This window comes from Oncorhynchus clarkii, chromosome 2 (genome assembly GCF_045791955.1).
Source record: "Oncorhynchus clarkii lewisi isolate Uvic-CL-2024 chromosome 2, UVic_Ocla_1.0, whole genome shotgun sequence".
NCBI lineage: Eukaryota > Metazoa > Chordata > Actinopteri > Salmoniformes > Salmonidae > Oncorhynchus > Oncorhynchus clarkii.
This window is the reverse complement of record NC_092148.1, coordinates 76,195,271-76,218,409: the sequence shown is the minus strand read 5'-3', so window position 1 is coordinate 76,218,409 and position 23,139 is coordinate 76,195,271. Positions and strand designations below refer to the sequence as shown.

Genomic DNA, 23,139 nt, shown 5'->3' with positions numbered 1-23,139 from the left:
CCTGCAGGAAGGGTACCATATGAGGGAGGAGGATGTCTTCCCTGTAACGCAGAGCGTTGAGATTGCCTGCAATGACAACAAGCTCAGACCGATGATGCTGTGACACACCGCCCCAGACCATGACGGACCCTCCACCTTCAAATCGATCCGACTCCAGATTACAGGCCTCAGTGTAACGCTCATTCCTTCGACGATAAACGTGAATACGACCATCACCCCTGGTGAGAGCTAACTATTGCGGACAGTCTGAGCACTGATGGAGGGATTGTGCGTTCCTGGTGTAACTCGGGCAGTTATTGTTGCCATCCTGTACCTGTCCCGCAGGTGTGATGTTTGGATGTACCGATCCTGTGCAGGTGTTGTTACACGTGGTCTGCCACTATGAGGACGATCAGCTGTCCGTCCGTCCTGTCTTAGGTGTCTCACAGTACAGACATGGCAATTTATTGCCCTGACCACATCTGCAGTCCTCATGCCTCCTTGCAGCATGCCTAAGGCACCTTTACGCAGATGAGCAGGGCCCTGGGCATCTTTCTTTTGGTGTTTTTCAGAGTCAGTAGAAAGGCCTCTTTAGTGTCCTACGTTTTCTTAACTGTGACCTTAATTGCCTACCGTCTGTCAGCTGTTAGTGTCTTAACGACCGTTCCACAGGTGCATGTTCATTCATTGTGTATGGTTCATTGAACAAGCATGGGAAACAGTGTTTAAACCCTTTACAACGAAGATCTGTGAAGTTATTTGGATTTTTACTAATTATCTTTGAAAGACAGGATTTTATATATCCATCACTATATCCATCACTATTTTTCACTTTCTATCTCTATCTTTCGTTCCATCTCTGCAAGAGTAAAATTGACCTTGTGATAAAAGGTCATTATGAAATATGTTTCTGTCTGTATAGCCTAAATCTATATTATTGACACGTCCTGAACAAACACAAAACAAATCACTAAAATGTCACATAATCATACACAAATGTGTTATTCCAAAACTTTCGCATTTATTGTTTGACTGTCTAAATACCAGCCATGAAACCCAAGTCTTTTTATTATTCCAAACCTATAAAGAACATGAAAATCCCCATATTAACCCATGTGTGAACAATTTACGAGAGCACAACTTCAACAAATCCAATCAAACTCAATAAATACACACCTCTGTTGTTTCACATCGAGCTACAGCGCATAAGCCTGGCATCAGAAAATTGACTGCTGTCATCCCACACAGTGCATGTTCTTGGGGGGTTCTTGCTTGTGGATAAGGGAATGTTGTTCTCATAATGGCTCTTTGCTTTATAAGGCTCAGTGCCATCTTTCCCTCATTATACCAAGGGCCTGAAAACCCCCAATGCTAACAAACCCACAAACCAAGCCAACAAACATGTTGGTCCCCTCTCCCATCCCAGATCCCAATAGGTCCAGAGGCGTTGGACTAGTTAACCGTAAGGTTGCAAGATCGAATCCCTGAGCTGACAAGGTAAAAATCTGTCGTTCTGCCCCTGAACAAGGCAGTTAACCCACCGTTCCTAGGCCGTCATTGAAAATAGAATGTGTTCTTAACTGACTTGCCTAGTTAAATAAAGGTCAAAACAATAATAAATCATACATAAGGTCATACCCTAAGAGCACTGTACTCATTAGCAGCACTGAACACATAAAATAACTGATGCTTTGAAATACTACTCTTTTTCAGAGCAGTAAAAGTGTGGGGAAGAGTTTAGTAACCGAGCAATCTAAGTATTTTACATCACTGACAGAATTATAAAGGAGCAACCATTCCTGGGAATGCCAGATATCCCGCCCTCTTGGATGGCATTCCATTATGACATCACTGTGGTTTTGGGTCTTCCCAGTCTTCCCAATCCCAGAGCTGGGCTATAAAACTATTTTAAAGACCCATCATTACAAGCAATGGAGCCATCCACTTCAAAATCAAAAGCCTTTGATTTGCTGAGTATGGCTAACAACGATTTAAAAAAACATGTCAATGAATCAAAACCCTGAGGCACGCAAAACACAGTGGGGAGGTTTGGAGTGGGCTGCCCAAGTGTGTTTGTTTTGAATGTGGCGAGGGGTGATGATATCATTTTGTTGGGTGTTTGAGGCTATTCCTGAGATAGTTTCCAGTGAATGTGCTGTATTTAAAGCATGGGTTTGGCGTTACTAGTGTTCACAGCCTAGAAGGTGACTGACTGGGGCATATTCCATATGGCAATATACCCTTGCTGTTGAACTACTTATGACACTGTCACCAAACACAATTCTTTCAAGGAACTGCATAGCATTCCTAATAGCTAGCTTCACATAATGTCATTAGCTTCGTCGGTAACCGCGGCACTAACTAAAATAAGGCAAAGCACTTATTTTCCCTCCCAAGGCAAATGAAGTGGATTTAATTTTCAAATAAAGCATAACTTAATGGCTACTTAATGGCGCTTGAACGCCATTGAGGATCAGCCAGTGGCACAGAGGGAATTCAGTGGAAAGTAAAGATTAATGGTCCTACTGAGCATAGAGTATCTTGAGTCATTTTCCCATGATGCCTTATGATGCCTTCCACTTGGGTGAGGAGATACAATTTCTGATCAAAGAGAGCAGCCCATATGAGATGATTTCAGAGAGATATCCTATACAGTCAATGCTCGTATGCATTCATCGTCATTCAAAATGTAATGTAGGTAAACCCCCTGCCTCTTACGGCAATAAAGACGTATGAGTGGTTTATTCTTGGATGGGGAAAGACAGGACCGGGCAGGGAAATAAAGATCAATGTAATGCACAGAAGAAACAACATAATGGATGGCAATAAAAAATGACTGTAGTCTCATATTTCTCATGTTCTCTACAATGTTTCCAAGAAAGAGATTAATCCATGTTCAGAACCATGACAGGTCTAACAGTAGAACACTGAGCAGCAGTGTTGCAGAGATTGTACGTTTGTACATACCTACGTACCACTGAATAAACTTTTAGCTTGTGAGGTTTTTCTCTGACTAGGCACGATTGAGCAATAGTGATGGGTGAGTGCACCAGAAGTGAACGAAGCTTGGCCGAGCATCCCAGGACACGGTCCCTGTCACTCTGACTGACTTTCACTTCATCAAACCCTATCATCTAGGACGGGATGGCTAGGATGGGGAGGGTTTAATACAGGCCTCCAGCCATCAAATGTACTCATGGGATTCTGAGATGCCAGAATAAATATCTAATAACTACCACATTAGTTGACAATATCTCATTATCACACCCAGAAGGAAACTAATTACTTAGAAAGCCTGACTACTATCTTATGCCATTGTTCATAATGTTTATGCCTGCCTATGATGAATGTTAGGTCTTACGAAGCTCTTATGAAGGCTTTATGAATGCATACATAAGTAGCGTTGCAAGTGTAACCCTACCACTTGGACTTCTGAACCCACTATGTAATGCATTAACTTCACATTTTTGTAGTTCCTGTCTGAGATGCTGTCACTATTTCTGATGAGAATGGATGGTGAATGTGACTTTGCTAGCTGGAGTGACTGATGTAGCGTGATTTATTTGTATGAGGTCCCTGAACAGATCAAAATCATCCTCTGCTACTTTCTCATTTTTCTCCATTGACAATCGGGCCTTGAGAGGCAAAGCTCCTGTGATAAGATGTGATTTATTTGTGGGAGTCTGAAACCGAACCCGAGGAAATGATTCAAATCCTAACACAATTTGCACAGCTCATGGTCTACGCAGTTAGATTATATACACAATAACCTTCTATGGTGGCATATAAATCTCCCTACACAATCATACTCTTAACCTTCATGGCTGCCCTAAACAATGGCTGGAGCACAGGCAATTCAGTTATCCCTCACATCAAGAATCCAATATACAGTTGAAGTCGGAAGTTTACATACACTTAGGTTGGAGTCAAGTCATTAAAACTCATTTTTCAACCACTTCACAAATTTATTGTTAACGAACTATAGTTTTGGCAAGTCGGTTAGGACATCTACTTAATTTTTCTAACAATTTTTTAAAGACAGATTATTTCACTTATAACTCACTGTGTCACAATTCCAGTGGGTCAGAAGTTTACATACACTAAGTTGACTGTGCCTTTAAACAGCTTGGAAAATTCCAGAAAATGATGTCATGGCTTTAGAAGCTTCTGATCAGCTAATTGACATAATTTGAGTTAATAGGAGGTGTATCTGTGAATGTGTTTCAAGGCCTACCTTCAAACTCAGTGCATCTTTGCTTGACATCATGGGAAAATCAAATGAAATCAGCCAAAACCTCAGAAAATAAATTGTAGACCTCCACAAGTCTGGTTCATCCTTGGAAGCAATTCCAAACACCTGAAGGTACCACAGAACTGAAAAAAGCGTGTGTGAGCAAGGAGGCCTACAAACCTGACTCAGTTACACCAGCTCTGTCAGGAGGAATGGGCCAAAATTCACCCAACTTATTGTAGGAAGCTTGTGGAAGGCTTCCCGAAACGTTTGACCCAAGTTAAACAATTTAAAGGCAATGCTACCAAATACTAATTGAGTATACCGTGCCTTGCGAAAGTATTCGCCCCCCTTGAACTTTGCGACCTTTTGCCACATTTCAGGCTTCAAACATAAAGATATAAAACTGAAGAATCAACAACAAGTGGGACACAATCATGAAGTGGAACGACATTTATTGGATATTTCAAACTTTTTTAACAAATCAAAAACTGAAAAATTGGGCGTGCAAAATTATTCAGCCCCTTTACTTTCAGTGCATCAAACTCTCTCCAGAAGTTCAGTGAGGATCTCTGAATGATCCAATCCACCTGTGTGTAATCAAGTCTCCGTATAAATGCACCTGCACTGTGATAGTCTCAGAGGTCCGTTAAAAGTGCAGAGAGCATCATGAATAACAAGGAACACACCAGGCAGGTCCGAGATACTGTTGTGAAGAAGTTTAAAGCCGGATTTGGATACAAAAAGATTTCCCAAGCTTTAAACATCCCAAGGAGCACTGTGCAAGCGATAATATTGAAATGGAAGGAGTATCAGACGACTGCAAATCTACCAAGACCTGGCCGTCCCTCTAAACTTTCAGCTCATACAAGGAGAAGACTGATCAGAGATGCAGCCAAGAGGCCCATGATCCCTCTGGATGAACTGCAGAGATCTACAGCTGAGGTGGGAGACTCTGTCCATAGGACAACAATCAGTCGTATATTGCACAAATCTGGCCTTTATGGAAGAGTGGCAAGAAGAAAGCCATTTCTTAAAGATATCCATAAAAAGTGTCGTTAAAGTTTGCCACAAGCCACCTGGGAGACACACCAAACATGTGGAAGAAGGTGCTCTGGTCAGATTAAACAAAAATTGAACTTTTTGGCAACAATGCAAAACGTTATGTTTGGCGTAAAAGCAACACAGCTGAACACACCATCCCCACTGTCAAACATGGTGGTGGCAGCATCATGGTTTGGGCCTGCTTTTCTTCAGCAGGGACAGGGAAGATGGTTAAAATTGATGGGAAGATGGATGGAGCCAAATACAGGACCATTCTGGAAGAAAACCTGATGGAGTCTGCAAAAGACCTGAGACTGGGACGGAGATTTGTCTTCCAACAAGACAATGATCCAAAACATAAAGCAAAATCTACAATGGAATGGTTCAAAAATAAACATATCCAGGTGTTAGAATGGCCAAGTCAAAGTCCAGACCTGAATCCAATCGAGAATCTGTGGAAAGAACTGAAAACTGCTGTTCACAAATACTCTCCATCCAACCTCACTGAGCTCGAGCTGTTTTGCAAGGAGGAATGGGAAAAAATTTCAGTCTCTCGATGTGCAAAACTGATAGAGACATACCCCAAGCGACTTACAGCTGTAATCGCAGCAAAAGGTGGCGCTACAAAGTATTAACTTAAGGGGGCTGAATAATTTTGCACGCCCAATTTTTCAGTTTTTGATTTGTTAAAAAAGTTTGAAATATCCAATAATTGTCGTTCCACTTCATGATTGTGTCCCACTTGTTGTTGATTCTTCACAAAAAAATGCAGTTTTATATCTTTATGTTTGAAGCCTGAAATGTGGCAAAAGGTCGCAAAGTTCAAGGGGGCCGAATACTTTCGCAAGGCACTGTATGTAAACTCCTGACCCACTGGGAATGTGATGAAATAAATAAAAGCTGAAATAAATCATTCTCTCTACTATTATTCTGACATTTCACATTCTTAAAATAAAATGGTGATCCTAACTGACCTAAGACAGGGAATTTTTACTAGGATTAAATGTCAGGAATTGTGAAAAACTGAGTTTAAATGTTTTTGGCTAAGGTATATGTGAACTTCCGACTTCAACTGTATATACACATTGTGAAAACAGACAGGACAGTACGCTTTCATATTTCTTCAGGATTTTATCATGCGTTGAATTGCAACCACTATCCCCTGGCCCTTTAAAAAAACATGTTACAGCAACATCAGATACATCTATTTAATTCCTCTTGGGTATAGGAAGCATGCTACTGATCGTTACAATGTACAATGTATGTTACAATGTACAAGGTGGAAAAATCTGCCGTTCTGCCCTTGAGCAAGGCAGTTAACCTCAACAACAAATGCTCCCCGGGCGCCGATGACGTGGACGTTGATTTAAGGCAGCCCTCCGCACCTCTCTGATTCAGAGGGCTTAGTTTAAATGCGGAAGACACATTTCGGTTGAAGGAATTCAGTTGTGCAACTGACTAGATATCCCATGTCCCTTTCTCTTCCCTTATTACTCAAGAAAACGCTATCTGGCTCTCTCACTATGATTCCTATAGGATGAGAAGCAAAGAACATCTTGCTATAAACAGCATGACAGATTTACCCTCCCCTGTGGCTGGGTGAGGTGGGTCAGTTGGAATATTGGCTTCACAGCCACCTTAGCCTATCCCTCTGGGCAATAAGAGCTGTCTCTCTTTATCCGTTTGTCTTTCTCTAGTTTTCTCTAGTCTCTAGCGTTGCTGCTGATTGTTGGCCCATCACTATCGACTATGGCCAGAGGGCTTGACAGGCTCCCATCACAGCAAAATGAAGCCCATCGTTCTATCCATTAGAGCAGAAACTGGTCTGAAAATCAATGCTTTGCATTGGACCGTTCTATTCTGAGGGGTGGGAGGGGGTTACAGAACAACAAAAGAGAGTTATCTGAATCTGATGCTGTGGAATGTTAAATCGTTTAATCAAGTATGGATCTGTTCACTTCCCGGGGGCACACGGCTGGTTCCTCAACACCAATTGCCTGTGGTAGCCTGCGGGTGTATTGAGGTACATGTACAACTCGGGACCCCCAGGGAGAGCAGAGAGCACAGGGGTCAGCATCAATTGTCCGCCCTGACAACCCTCTGCCTCTGTTTTGGTTATCACACAGCTGGAGGTGCTGAGAGATAGAGAGAGCAGAGGGGGCCAAGGGTCTATCAGAATGCCCTTACACCCCATTATCACAGGACACTGCCCTGTGGCTATGACTGTGTACATCCCTGTACAGGGTGTCACAATGTATCACCATCCATCTGCAGCCTATAGCACAATGTGATGAAAAGATTACATAACAAAATAAGCATAAGACCAAATGGTGCTAGTATTAGCCTATAGCCATACATATCCGTTGGTCTTTTTTGCTCTGTTTTTTGAGCTTTTTTTTTCTTTTTTTTTCTTTTCATTTAACCTTTATTTAAGTAGGCAAGTCATTTAAGAACAAATTCGTATTTACAATGACGGTCTACCAAGAGACAAAAGGCCTCATGCGAGGACGATGGCTGGGATAAAAAAAAAAGTAGAACAAAACACACATCACGACAAGAGAGACACCACGACACTACATAAAGAGAGACCTAAGACAACACAGCAAAAAGGTAGAGACAACAATGCATCACGCGAAGCAGCCACAAGTATCAGTAAGTGTCTATGATTGAGTCTTTGAATGTAGAGATAGAGATAAAAGTGTCCAGTTTGAGTGTTTTTTGCAGCTCGTTCCCGTCGCTAGCTGCAGCAAACTGAAAAGAGGAGCGATCCAGGGATGTGTGTGCTTTGGGGACCTTTAACAGAATGTGACTGGCAGAACTGGTGTTGTATGTGGAGGATGAGGGCTGCAGTAGGTATCTCAGATAGTGGGGAGGGAGGCCTCCTATAAGGAACATTGGTGGCAAATCTGATGGCCAAATGGTAAAGAACATCTAGCCACTCGACAGCACCCTTACCTGCCGATCTATAAATTATAAATTACGTCTCCGTAATCTAGGATGATAATCTGAATCAGTGTTAGTTTGGCAGCTGGGGTGAAAGAGGAGCAATTAGGATAGAGGGAACCAAGTCTAGATTCAACCTTAGCCTGCAGCTTGGATGTGCTGAGAGAAGGACAGTGTACTGTAGTAGAACACAACCAGTTTACTAGCTACCACAAGCATAAAGCACCATACCACACAGCTTGGCTTTGTTTAACAATGTGGCCTGGTTGGTTGTAGTAATAATAGTACGGCTGTCTAGGTCTCCTTTTGACTTATATTTAAGGACTTCCTCTTCTCAATCGCAGCCCTGTGTCCTGCCCTTCCTGCCAGACCTCTTGTCATCCTCCTTGTCAAGTGCAGGCCTGTGCTTGTGCAGTCATTTTGGCAGCTCTGCTTTTAGGCACAGGCTGGCCTACTTTTAGACACCGTTAGCAGAGCAAATAGACCAAATTGGATGGATTCAGATTCCCCCTGCCAGCACGCTGCAGACAGCCCCAGGAGTTCACTGCAGGGTGCAGGGCTTAGTGCTCTTTTTTCTCTCTCTGTCTTTCTTTCTCTCCTTCACTCCCCCCTCTCGCTGTCTCTGTTTATCTCTTTCTTTCTCTCCCTCTCTGTGCCTCCTTATTTATCTCTCTATCGCTCAGCTCTGGATCTGGTAGCAATACGATGTGCACCAACCAGTCAAAGTCTGTCTCTCACTGACTGCAGCTGTGAATGAGATTACCAACTAGGAGGTGATAAGGTCTGCAGGTTGGCAGAAGGCTATAGGGGCAGAGAATACTGTTTTAACATCTATCATAGTCTTCTGGGGAGCAATAAAGTAGAATGGAATGGAATAGAATAACTTTATTTTTCCAAAAGGGAACTTCAATATAGATGAGTATTGAACTGGTGCCTTCAGATCTGAATGTGACATTTACTAAAAAGCTATGGGAGAAAAATATGGCGGTTTTGCCATTTCAACACAGTCCCTCGTCCCTGGGCCCCCTGCCATCCTGAGTGTAATAATATTACCATAAAACATTAGGAGGAACGTTCCAGAACCACTGGAATTCTACTGGACTAGCTAACCTCCTTCCTTACAACCCCAGATAAGAAGAGACACATTTGTTAGCATTCATCACCATAATTAGCTTGCCGCTGTTTAAATTCATTAAACACACTGTCTTATGTCTCTGTGATCACAGACGAGCCAGCCAGACACAGCACTCAGCTCCACGGCCCACAGTCAGGAACTTAATGAGAGAGAGCTTCATTACTTGAATCATGTGACCTGAGAGCTTTCTTCTCTGTGACTGAGCTTCACTTGCATGGGCCCACAGACAGACACAGGAACAGGAAATCTGATGAAGGTGTTCATTCATTTGGGGGATGTGAGTTAGAAAGGCTTTAATGTAGGAGTTTGTGTGTCTAATTATTCCTTTGATAATATAAACAACTGCACTGCCTAGGCTTGTTATGGCTGATAACTCCACGGTAGCAAACGACACAAAGTCACTGACTACACTTATTTCACTGGTTTCCGAATGAGATTTTTGCCTCTCAAGAATACTTATATACCATATCACCACTCTAACTCCAGCCTGGTCTCTAGCTATGCAAACCTGTTGGTAACTTGTTCTTAGTGAACGTCCTTACTTGATCTGTGGCTCCTTTGAACGGGAGACTTCCACAGTGCAGGAAGTGTGCCAGACTCTCTCACACACACCTGTCTGGCTCACAAAGGGCGACATGCTGAGACAAGGCCTGACACACCTGTCACAACCTAACCTGTCACCTACTCTGCCAGTCCCTGTGAATCACTGTACATTTAGTTTCAGTGTCTGTCTGATGACTGATACTGAGAAAATAAAGACAACGACCACATCATCTACTTATCTACCGCACAGTGGTGACTGGCCATTAATCAGAAATCACTAGGATGAACTAACTTTGAACACATCTAGTACAGAACAACACACAACAGTGAAATAGTGGTAGCCTTCTGGAGTTAGAGCTGATGAAATCTCGAACTGTTGCAAGTGCTATCACCTCTCTCTCTCTCTTTCTCTCCCTCTGTGTGTACCCCTTTAATCTCTCTTGAGTCCAATTATTGTAATTTCTGGACTCTGCTGAATAGATCAAGTTACCAGATACAACTGCACTATAAATATTTCCCTTATTGACCATTACCCTGTAAAGCACAGAGATTTTGAAGTGGTCTTCATTAGTCAATGTTACTAAGCCATAAAGCAAATACATTTAGCAAAACAAACAGTTAGCTTTAAGTAAAACTACAAAATGCTCCCTCGATAGAGAAACCATCTGAGCTTCCTTATTTCAGTTATTTAAGACAAATATAAATCTAATCTTAAGTGTCCTTCCCTCTCCCCCAACACATGTAGGGTACTATCTAGGGAATAAGGTGCCAAAATGAAGGGCCATGCTTTACCTACACTCCATCTGTTTTGTCACAACGAGCCTGTTATTCTGTGTGTCACTGATCCTCAGTGAGGATGAAATAAGAGTCACACAGAAACCACCATCTGTTTGCAATAAAAAATGTAATGAAACAAAAATAGATATACCTTTCAGGAGTAATGCATTTCGAGGAGTAATGTTTTTAGGAGTAATGCGTTTCGAGGAGCAATGTGTTTTGAGGAGTAATGTTTTTTAGGAGTAATGTATTTCAAGGAATAATGTTTTAGGAGTAATGCGTTTCAAGGAGTAATGCATTTTGAGGAGTAATGTTTTTTAGGAGTAATGCGTTTCGAGGAATAATGCATTTCGAGGAGTAATGTTTTTTTAGGAGTAATGCGTTTCAAGGAGCAATGCTTTTAGGAGTAATGCGTTTCGAGAGTAATGCATTTTGAGGAGTATTGTTTTTTTAGGAGTAATGCGTTTCGAGGAGTACTGTTTTTAGCAGTAATGTGTTTCGAGGAGTAATGTTTTTTAGCAGTAATGCATTGAGGAGTATTTTTTTTAGGAGTAATGCGTTTCGAGGAGTAATGTATTTCAAGGAGTAATGTGTTTCGAGGAGTAATGTTTTTTAGGAGTAATGCATTTCGAAAAGTAATGTGTTTTTAGGAGTACTGCGTTTCAACAAGTAATACATTTCGAATAGTAATGTTTTTAGGAGTAATGCATTTTGAGGAGTAATGCGTTTCGAGGAGTAATGCATTTTGAGGAGTAATGCATTTTGAGGAGTAATGCATTTTGAGGAGTAATGCATTTTGAGGAGTAATGCGTACCATATGTCGTGGGTACTAGACAAGGCTGAGCGGAGCTACTCAGTCAATGTCTAAGAGTTAGGGGGGGAAGAGAGAGAGCTGCCTGTACGAATGTGGTTTCTGACAGGCTTTCACTTTATACAGACTCACACACACTTCCACAGACCCACACACACACACACATACCCATCTACCCACCTCCACCCATCACAGACACACACATGTTGAAACTAGAGAAGGAAGCTGGATAGGGGGATATCTGTGAAGGCCCAGGCACATGTGTCTGTCTCTCAGTTTGTAGTAGGCAGGGCTGAAGGGAGGAATGGGTTCCCAGTAGGGCCCTCAATGTCTGGACTGACAGCACTATTAGACCCCTGCCAGACAGCCAGGAAAGGACAAGGTCACCCAAACCCATGGTTCTGAACGCCGTAGCAATTTTTTTTCTTATTGGACAAGTTCAGGTAGTTTCTCCCTGCTTCAGTCCATTTTCTTCCATTTGTTGCCTACTTCAATTAAATAGAACTGTAGTGAATACGACCTTTCTCTTACTCTGAATAAAAGCCATGACAGAAAGGTGCCTCATTATGAATGGACTGAGAAAGGAGACTCGGAGAAGAGAGAGAATAGAGATATCCTCTCTTTTCAGGAGTAATCTTATTGAATCCATCCGACTAGGGTTAGAGGGTTTTCTGACTAAAGCAAGGGCCAAGGCTTTGAGAGCTGTTAGGGGCAAAGAGAGGAAGTGCACACACACAAACACACACTCCTGAGGTGACCGTTCTGATCTCACATGGGAGGTAATGGGATAGCGGTACTTCGGAGCAGAATCAGTATTCCATCAGCAGTTCCACTGGGCTCTAGGAAGTGACCCAGCAAAAAAAGTATAATTATGTGATTGCTGTTCTCTTTCTCAAACATACACACACACACAAACACACACACACAGAGCATGTCTGCGGTGACATCGTCAGTATGTTGAATAAATTGTCTTAATGTTGTTCCCTGTGCCCTGAACCGTCTTTACCTTTAATAACACTACAAATGAGAAATCACATGGGAATAGGTACATGTTTTTTCTCTGAGACAGTGACATGCCTGGAGCGAAGATGATTATATCTTCTATATGAACTACATCAGGCTCTGTGTTTGTACAGCTGATAGTCATTTATTTCCCCTCTGTAGGGGAAGCACACAAAGTGGTTTACACAAGGCTAGAATAATAGTGTCCCTATACCTTTATCTCACAAAGCCACAAGACAGAGCCCCATTGCCATAGCTGAGGATTAGTGGGAATAGTATATTATAGTGTTCCCATTGGCATTTCATACCAGCAAACGGCTGTTAAAGGTTAAGAACACCTCAGAATGCAGCAAAATATACACTGCTCAAAAAAATAAAAGGAACACTAAAATAACACATTCTAGATCTGAATGAATGAAATATTCTTATTAAATACTTTTTTCTTTACATAGTTGAATGTGCTGACAACAAAATCACACAAAAATTATCAATGGAAATCAAATTTATCAACCCATGGAGGTCTGGATTTGGAGTGACACTCAAAATTAAAGTGGAAAACCACACTACAGGCTGATCCAACTTTGATGTAATGTCCTTAAAACAAGTCAAAATTAGGCTCAGTAGTGTGTGTGGCCTCCACGTGCCTGTGTGATCTCCCTACAACGCCTGGGCATGCTCCTGATGAGGTGGCGGATGGTCTCCTGAGGGATCTCCTCCCAGACCTGGACTAAAGCATCCGCCAACTCCTGGACAGTCTGTGGTGCAACGTGGCGTTGGTGGATGGAGCGAGACATGATGTCCCAGATGTGCTCAATTGGATTCAGGTCTGGGGAACGGGCGGGCCAGTCCATAGCATCAATGCCTTCCTCTTGCAGGAACTGCTGACACACTCCAGTCACATGAGGTCTAGCATTGTCTTGCATTAGGAGGAACCCAGGGCCAACCGCACCAGCATATGGTCTCACAAGGGGTCTGAGGATCTCATCTCGGTACCTAATGGCAGTCAGGCTACCTCTGGCGAGCACATGGAGGGCTGTGCGGCCCCCCACACCATGACTGGCCCACCGCCAGACCGGTCATGCTGGAGGATGTTGCAGGCAGCAGAACGTTCTCCACGGCATCTCCAGACTCTGTCACGTGCTCAGTGTGAATCTGCTTTCATCTGTGAAGAGCACAGGGCGCCAGTGGCGAATTTGCCAATCTTGGTGTTCTCTGGCAAATGCCAAACGTCCTGCATGGTGTTGGGCTGTAAGCACAACCCCCACCTGTGGACGTCGGGCCCTCATACCACCCTCATGGAGTCTGTTTCTGACCGTTTGAGCAGACACATGCACATTTGTGGCCTGCTGGAGGTCATTTTGCAGGGCTCTGGCAGTGCTCCTCCTGCTCCTCCTTGCACAAAGGCGGAGGTAGCGGTCCTGCTGCTGGGTTGTTGCCCTCCTACGGCCTCCTCCACGTCTTCTGATGTACTGGCCTGTCTCCTGGTAGCGCCTCCATGCTCTGGACACTACGCTGACAGACACAGCAAACCTTCTTGCCACAGCTCGCATTGATGTGTCATCCTGGATGAGCTGCACTACCTGAGCCACTCGTGTGGGTTGTAGACTCCGTCTCATGCTACCACTAGAGTGAAAGCACCGCCAGCATTCAAAAGTGACCAAAACATCAGCCAGGAAGCATAGGAACTGAGAAGTGGTCTGTGGTTGCCACTCCGTTATTGGGGGTGTCTTGCTAATTGCCTATAATTTCCACCTGTTGTCTATTCCATTTGCACAACAGCATGTGAAATTTATTGTCGATTCCTACGGGGGACCAGTACAAAAATGTATGAAAATGTTTCTCACTCTTGGAGTCTTCACAGATTTGACAAAAATTGGGTGACTTTAAACACTACCTTTCTTTTCTTACATTTATGATACATGTTCTTCTTCTTATATAATATACTAAGCATTTATCAATTGAATTACACGTTGATCCAAAATAATGTATGTGATTGCAAAATACAATGCTTCAAACAGGAAGAGTAACTTTAATATGAGTAATAAAACAAAAATCGATACCGTCATAAACGTTTTTTTTTCAATAATTACACATAATAGTTGTTTGATGCGCGTTTGATGTCTAGCTGTTTAGTTTCACAGGGACATTATCAGGCAACATCAGCTGATTCAGGAAAGGATTTTCGAAATTACATTTGAGTGTTAAAGAGTGTGATACTGCACGCTGTTTAACAGTCAAAGAGCTGGAATGAATGTTGATCTGGAGGATTGACAGAGCATTTTGGTGTCTGTTGTTTTGACGCTCAAGATAATTAGCCTACTTCCCAGACAACATTAAATCAAGATTCTTAAAATAAGATTACGGTCTGTGTATGTTTTGGTCTTTTGTTTTCCAAGTTAAAACTGAGCAATCGGAAACATGAAAACTGCCTGTTTATTCCTTTTTGAATAGAAATCCCCCCAAAAATTGCTTGTTTTTTTGTTTTTGCATATAAAACAAAAAAACTACTTGATATTTTGATGTTCAAATGTGGTTGGGGTTAAATGTGGAATGCCTGGTCAAGTGCACAGCCAACTCTTCCTGTCCTTTCAAAGTAGGAGGTCACCCTTCAAACTCCATTCTATAAATCTATTCATTAATTTCTGCTCATACCGTGCCACAGTTCCAAGATAAGGTAAGATTTCTACATTTCTGCATAAGATTTACTGTGTATTAACTTATTAATGAACTGCTGTTACTGTAAATGGTTAGCTGACTGATACTTCCTAGCTACCTAGCTACCTAGCTAACCATTGGTAATCTGGGGAGGCAGTGGCGGCAGGTAGCCTAGTGGTTAGAGCGTTGGGCCAGTAACTGAAAGGTTGCTAGATCAAATCCCTGAGCTGACAAGGCAGTTAACTCACTGTTCCTAGGCCGTCATTGTAATTAAGAATTTGTTCTTAACTGACTTGCCTAGTTAAATAAAGGCTAAATAAAAAAATTAAAAGTCTTATTAAATGATGCTATACAGTCAAAACAGAGAGATATGCTTTAACTATAGTTAGTCAGTGGTTGCACATCTAACTAGCTGGAATGAAGCACGGGTGTGAATAGTAGACATGTAAATATATCCTATTATTGTTTGCAGCAGGTCTCCAGCTACTCAAACCTGTCTGATCAGCCTGATGGGGTGTTGTGGGTGTGTCCAGCTTACACCTGTGCAAATCTGTGTGTGTATAGCAATGGAATGAAACATCCAACCAATACCTCAAGTGTCGTGCTGTAGGTCCACCACACACCTGAATGGTTGTGGGGTCCTGTCCAGAAACAACCCCTAGTCCTACCCACAGACACTTGTGGAGATCTGAGAAAACTGGACAGGTGTAAGCAATACTGCCAAAATTGCACAAAGACTTTCAGAGGGTAAGGTGGAGCTCTCACCATGTTACTATCTATCAATCCTGCTCAGATCTCCACAAGTGTCTAGACTCTGGGCAGTAGGGGCTAGGGGATGTTTCTGGACACGCCATGGGTTTTATGGTAGCTCAGTTTGTCAGTCAGTCAGTCTGGCACTGTCAAAAATGGTTAATAGCTGTCAAATACTTGCTTCCTCTGTCCTCAATAGCATTTCCTTGATTTGCTGCGTCCTCTCTCCTCGTCTCATTCTCAAAACCCATTGGATGAGAAGGAAATGAAGGAAATGCAATTGAGATTCTCCCTTTGTTTCCTCCATTCCCCACCTCCCTCTCAATGCACATTGAGGGAGAGGAGGGAAGGTTCCTCCCCACTGTCTCCAATGCACTTTCAAGGAGAGGCAAGGAGTGGAGGAAACAAGGACATAGGAAGCAAGAATGTGATGTCTAGTTTTCACACACACACACACACACACACACACACACACACACATACACACATACACACACACTGCTTGAAGAGTTTACTGATTATAATGATTTAATTATTGGTTATTATTATTGTCAGTGACTTTGTTGACAGAACCCATTGCATTATATTATTGTATTAAATGATTATATCAACTATTTTTTTAAATATAGAAATGCTGTTGTTTATCTTCTTCATTCTTCTGGAAGGATTAGCATGGCTATAAATGATTGTGAAGTTCAGACCTGGCAACTAGGCATGACAAAGAAACATTCAATGTCCATATTTCATGTGACATTTTGAATGATGTAGATGTTTTGTTGTTGCTAAGAGTTACGGTCTCATTGTGCCTATCTAGACTCTTAATCCTGTAACTACACATGTGAAGCTGCAAGAAAATGTCTATTTAAATGTATATCAAACCATTTTTATTTTTACCCTGAAGTCACACATTGGCCCCTTTATTTCTAGAAAGACCATGATGTTGATCTTTGACCAGATTAGAGGCTTTATTTGACTAAATCTGGTGTCGGCTGAGGGAAACATAAACATAGCAGAGAAAAGACAATGGGAAGAGAGAGAGAGAGAAAGAGAGAGAAAAGACAAAGAGACCATTGTTCATAGTTCACCTATCATGTCTTGCCCCGACATGCCACACTGTCTGAGTCAATTTGAGCTATTCTCCTTCCCATAGGCAGCAGCAAGGTGAAATACACATTGTCACTGACAATAAGCCTTTTGCAGCATTGTAGTAAATGACAACAATTTACAAATCAAATTCTATTGTTGGCTATATTCATTTTGAATTATGCAAATACATAATGAAAAACAAAATAATATATAAACTAATGCTAGTTGATTTAATACATTTTCATCCAGAACAAATGTTCAACCCAAATACTGCATGCTGAACTAGATTGTGCCTCCAAGCTACAGTAAGAGAAGTAATCACTAGTAGCAAGGCTATAGAGAATGATTGTGTGACACACAGTTTTGTCTGACTAATCCACATGTTGAAACTTGTAGACTGTCTTCTTCCAGCTAAATTCAGAAGTACTGATCTGTTGTTAACTTCCTCATGCCAAAGCCTCTTTACAAAAATTCCAGATTTTCCACACACCATGAGCCATTCACTATGGGTTGAATCCTAACTTCCACTTAAATAAAATGTTTACTTAGTCATGCAGTGATATCAATGGGAGGCTACATACATTTGGAAGTTAGGATTCACCCCGATGTCTCAGATCCCTGGCGGATAACTATTGTGGTCTCCCTATTGCATGCACTTGCTTGCTGGTACAGTACTGCAGACTGCAGGTTTTTCATAGGATTATATTTCCAAGCTCTTCTTGGATACAATGGTGCTGATGCTCAGTTTCTGTCTTTCTGGTGCAAAGTGACAGTACTTAGTGCCAGTCTGCCAGCTACATGTGTCATCATGCGCAGCAGTGGATGAGAAAGGAAGACAGCTAAATGTTTTTCAGAAATCCTCTTAGGCCTCTAAGGCCTAATGTTGAAGATAAACTTTAGAAACACAATCAATCTCCACCTTGGGTCCTGGGTGGGGAGTTGCCTGGTTTTGATCATGTCGTAGTGCTTGATCATATGAGGTAAAGTTGGCAAGAATCCCTCCTCGCCTCAAATGTCTGTGAAATCACTGCCACACACCATCTAACATTAACATTGCCTGCCCTAGCTCCTCATTATTAAACCCAGTTCTGCTCTGTAATTGCAAGGGGCTTGTGTGTGTGTGTGTGTGTGTGTGTGTGTGTGTGTGTGTGTGTGTGTGTGTGTGTGTGTGTGTGTGTGTGTGTGTGTGTGTGTGTGTGTGTGTGTGTGTGTGTGTGTGTGTGTGTGTGTGTGTTGGTTATTCTACCCTCGTGGGGAACTAAAATCCACAAAAGTCCCAACGGGGATAGTAAAACATGAGGACAAATGTTATTTTAAGCTTAGGGGTTAGGTTTAGGGTTAGGGTTACAATTAGGGTAAGGGGTTAGTGGTTAGGTTTAGGGTTAGGAGTTAGGTTTAGGGTTTGGGTTATGGGTTAAGGTTAGGTTTAGGGGTTAGGTGAAAATAGGATTTTGAATGGAAATTTATTTTAGGTCCCCATGAGGATAGAATAACATAACGTGTGTGATACTGTGTGTGTGTGTGTGTGTGTGTGTGTGTGTGTGTGTGTGTGTGTACACTTTATGCGTGTGCGTGTATGAATTTGTGTATGTGTGTGTTTTTATCTGCCACAGATATCCCAGCCCCAGACATTACAGGGTCTGGTACAGGCTGGTACCACAGCAGACCGCTGTCATTCCTGGTGGGCCACAATGCTTACCACAGCACATGTCATACTGTGGGCACCATTCGCCAGGCACCGACCTCACAGGGAAACACTGGATGAGGCACAAAGGAGCCCTGGCCTGAATGGAACCCCCTGAATGGAACTTCAACCTACACATTCTCTCACAGCTGCAGTCTTCATAGACTCTAGAGACACACACTCAGACACAGCATATCATACTGACATAAAACATCTTATTAACTTAAGCCTAAATGAAGTAAGCCTCAGGTGTCTAAGTTGCGCTGCATGCAGCAAAATAAAAATACAATTATGGAGGAAAATATATTTAGATTTTTGCTGCTTAAATGTCAATTTTTGATTGCCATTCCCAGAAGGCTATTCATTCTAGTGCTGTATTTTCCTGCATCTCTAAGAGCTATGTACTCTGCGAAGCATTTCTGTACTTGGACGTCACCGTTTGATGGAGTGGGAGCTGTGTGAAGGGTCAAATGCCATGGGAGAGGGTTCTACCACACGAGGTGAGACCCTCCTCCCAGCTACCATCTATCTCCATAACATCTGCCCAGACTTGAAAAGGTGCATCACTAAAGTCATGACATCTCACAGCCAAGGTGTGATTATGAGTCATCCTCAGGTGGTAGAAGCCCCTGGGCATCAGTGTCCTGTTTCTCGATACATTTTTTGTGACATGCACAAAGGGAAATTACAAGCAACCCCTGCCTTGAGCTTGCGGGTGCTGCCACTGCAATTCCACCACTGAACAAGCTTCCTGTCTTGACAGGATACCAAAGGCAGAGAGGGGAACCCAACACCTGAGCAGAATACTGAGGCAGTAGCTGCTAAATGAACCCCCGGGTGTGTGGGAGGGGTGAGCCAGGGTTACCATATGCCTGATGTGCCAACGGAGAACCGCTAGTAGCTACAGTATACGTGAGAACAGGGGGAAGGAATAGGAGGAAGAGTTTTGTCTAAGCAGAAGCAGTGTGTGGTCGAGGTAATGGACCCTGTTGTGTTCCAATGGTTTCCATGACTTGAAATGCTCACCACATACAGTACATTAATACACCTTTACTTCACACCGGAAAGTGGGGAATGTAGAGGATTGTATAATAACAGCTCTTTCCAATGAATGATAGTTTGTTTTCTTTAGATATAACATGCTGCTCTCTTGGTCTTTGACATTTGAAAAGTAAGGCGTTAACTTAAACTAGGTTCCAGTAGTATTTACTAACCACATGACCTGACGAGGACCTCTGGGACCTTAGCCTATAAGGCCCAGAGTTTTCCCTGGTCAGATCACATGGTCAGGAGAAACTCTGGACCCTATAACAATTACACTTGCAAAATAGGTGTTCTGACCTCCAACTTGCAGGACAAATACACTCTCTCTGGCCAAGTAGCCCACGCTGCCAGCAAAGGGGGCTACTCCAGGGCTTCAGGGAGGAGAGGATGGATGAAGAGGGGAGCGGGAGGAGGAGTCATAAAGGGAGATTTAAACACCTCAATGAATTTGGAGTTATATTTATGAAAAGCACCAGCGAAAGAAAATAGCTCTGGTTGCAACAGAGATGCTATAAAGATATGCAATGCTTGAGTCTGAGAGAGGAGCGGACATGACCATAATACTGAAAAATCACCTCAATTAGCCTACTCCTACTTGACAGAGAAAGAATGGCTGGAACGATATAAAGGGGTTGAGGTTGGGATGGGATGAAAAGGCCAACCAGCACTGAGATAATTGATAAATCGTTACAGATTGGAAATGAGAATGCTGTGAAAGTCATGACCTTCTACAGTTAGGCCACAGTTAAGGCCTTCTCTTGTCGCCATTGCAATAGGTGTGCAATGTGCAATGTAAAAATCGTTTGGCTTTAGGAGCCACCACCTTCTGACCATTGTGTGAGCCATTTGACATGTCCTCTTTCTCCTGCCCCTTAGCTATCTTTAACACAGCATCAGTAGGGACTTCTCCTCTGTGTTTTCAACTCAGTCCCATTCACATCACTCAAAATAACGCATGATAACACTTATGTGTCTTGGGGCTCTGTATTACATAAACCTGTTGGAGTATGGAGCCACAGCAGCACTTTAAATGCATCTACCACAGAGGTAATACAGTCTGATATTACATTACCTTATTATTACATTAGGTTATTAGGTTATAACTGATTAAATGTATTGCTGTATGGATGAGCAATGAAGAAGTCTGAAGGTAAGAGCTTACGTTTAAAATGCCCTTTTTTAGGTTTGAAAGCTGTATTGCACAGCAATGAGATAAATTCCCTTATAAGCATGAGAAGCTAAGACATGAACAAAAATCCACAAGATATTCCCCTGCTTCAATGTGTCATGCATTCACAGTACCACAACACTGAAGAAGAACTCTGAGAATGTCATCTATTTAATAGATGGATCATAGCCAACGAAGGGTTAGGTGCTCCCTCTCCCCACTCTCTTCCATTATCATAAATAAACCATGCCCATTGATGTCAGTGGCAGAAGGGGCCATTCTCTGTGCTCATACATCAACATATTGAACACAGTAACTCAACAAATAGGTTACCCAGGACCCAGGATGATCCTGCCATGTCAGACACAGGAAAAAATACATGGTCTAATTCAGATGGGATGTGTGAAGTCATGATTATTTCTCCCTGTCCATCGAGAAATGTTGTAGTATGAGAAAGTGAACTCCTAACTAGATAATGACATTACTACAGATGGTGATAAGAAATCACTTCACCATGTTTTGGGCACAATTATGAAGAATTCGTTAGAATTACGCACTGAGTAGATGCGTCACAGAACTAGTCATGTACACACAACTTACCACTTGCATTCTTCCCACAAATGAGGTATTGATACTGCTGCAGGAACCCCCATAACTCCGAATCGTTGTTGATGGCCTGTTCGAGGGACTCAACAGTGAACTTAGGGATCCCATTATCTTTCTCCACAAGTGCGCTGCGCAGTGCGCGTGCGTACACCTCTCGGAAAAGACTCTCCATGCACGCTGTCAGGTAGATGGCAGCGTGCTCGTGGATCCTCACCGCAACTCGGCTGTCCACCATCCACCTGAAGAACTTCCCCACGTTGAAAATGAGTCCGCATCTGAGTGACTTTCCGCGGCTGAACTTGTCCTCGGTGCTCATGTTGTACATAGACAAGGCACTGAGTGCGGCGGTGATGCAGTTCACCGAGACTGTCCAAGACATGACAACCTTTATGGCACTTTGAATCTCGTATTTGGTGCATTTGGCATAGCGCAAACTCAGGCGCTGCGCTTCCTTGGCGACCCTCACGAGTGCGCGGCTTATGAGGACCGAGAGCCTAGCCAGGATCTCCTGTGACACGACCCCCAGCCTCAACTCTTCGTCCTTGTTCAGTGCGCTCTCTACTTCCCCGAGGCTCCATGGCACGTCCTCGAGCTCGGGTAGTTTAGCGCACTGTCCGGAGCAATCCAGGATATCGGAGTCTTCGACCAAGACTGTGTTGACCGTGTCCAGGCTGTTGTGGCGACTGTGCATGGAGTCGGTTAAATGCCAAACATTCCCCCCATGCGCATAAGGTATATGTGCCTCGGAACAGCACAGTGAAGCACTGGAAGACCTAAAGGAGTCTGCTGCTCCACCATAACCAGAATCAAGCGTCAGATCCTCCAGGGTCCTCGCCACTGACTTCTTACTACTGCTTGCCATAACTGCACCTCATACTGTAAAGAGGACTTTGGAATGAATGGCTCAAAATGTCTCACAACGTCGCCCAATGCAATTAAATGAACGCAATTAAAGCCCGACTGCGATGTATTTTGACGTGTCAATATTTTATCCCGTTGCCTTCAGTGGAAACGAATCAAGTTGATATTTCTCAATCCGAACTAAAACTTCGAAGTGTTTCCATCATAGCACATAGAGCAGCTACAGTGGTCTGTGTTTTACGCAGTAAGATCCTGGTAGATGGAGGCGGGGCTATGTTCTTCAAACGGCCAATACACTCGGCATAACTCGAGCAGTGAGAGAAATTTTGAATTAGGACCACCTCATCATACAATTTAATTTACACTAGGCTACTCAATTCAATGTATAGCCCAAATGGGGAGTGGATATGAAATATCTATATCATTATTTTCTCTTCAAATCCATCTAATTTCCTTTCTTTAAAAAAAAACTTACTATTTGAAACTATACCTTCATAAATGAAGCAGTCCTTTCACATGCTGTAACTTGAACACGATTTCAAAATTCAAGGCTAATGGTCTGACTGTAATGGATTGGATAAACTGGATAATGTGATTATCCACATAATGTGTCATGCTATGGATAGCAAAGTCCCTTAGGCATTTGTTCTGACAGCAATAATGGTAACATGACTCAAGGCCATCAATAATGGATGACATGCATAATGTATCTCTCTCTGTGGTCCCTTACAAGGAGATAGCTAGAGCTCATTGAAAAGTAGACATCTGAATTCCTTGCCAAGGTCAGACATTATACTGCATCATTGACTATTAACGATGC

The 23,139-nt window shown here is 42.7% G+C and overlaps 1 protein-coding gene across 2 annotated transcripts in view; it reads right to left on the bottom strand.

Annotated features, from left to right (window-relative positions):
- The window catches only part of LOC139373823 (ankyrin repeat and BTB/POZ domain-containing protein 3-B-like), a 114,010-nt gene extending 91,464 nt beyond the window's left edge, over positions 1-22,546 (bottom strand). Inside the window, exon 1 of one of the 2 annotated variants that reach the window (XM_071114875.1) lies at positions 21,453-22,546. In XM_071114875.1, coding sequence (XP_070970976.1) covers positions 21,453-22,320 — 868 coding nt within the window. In that variant the 5' untranslated portion in view covers positions 22,321-22,546. The remainder of the gene's footprint in view (positions 1-21,452) is intronic. The other variant, XM_071114865.1, reaches the window with a different exon arrangement.
- Between the last annotated feature and the right edge of the window lie 593 nt (positions 22,547-23,139).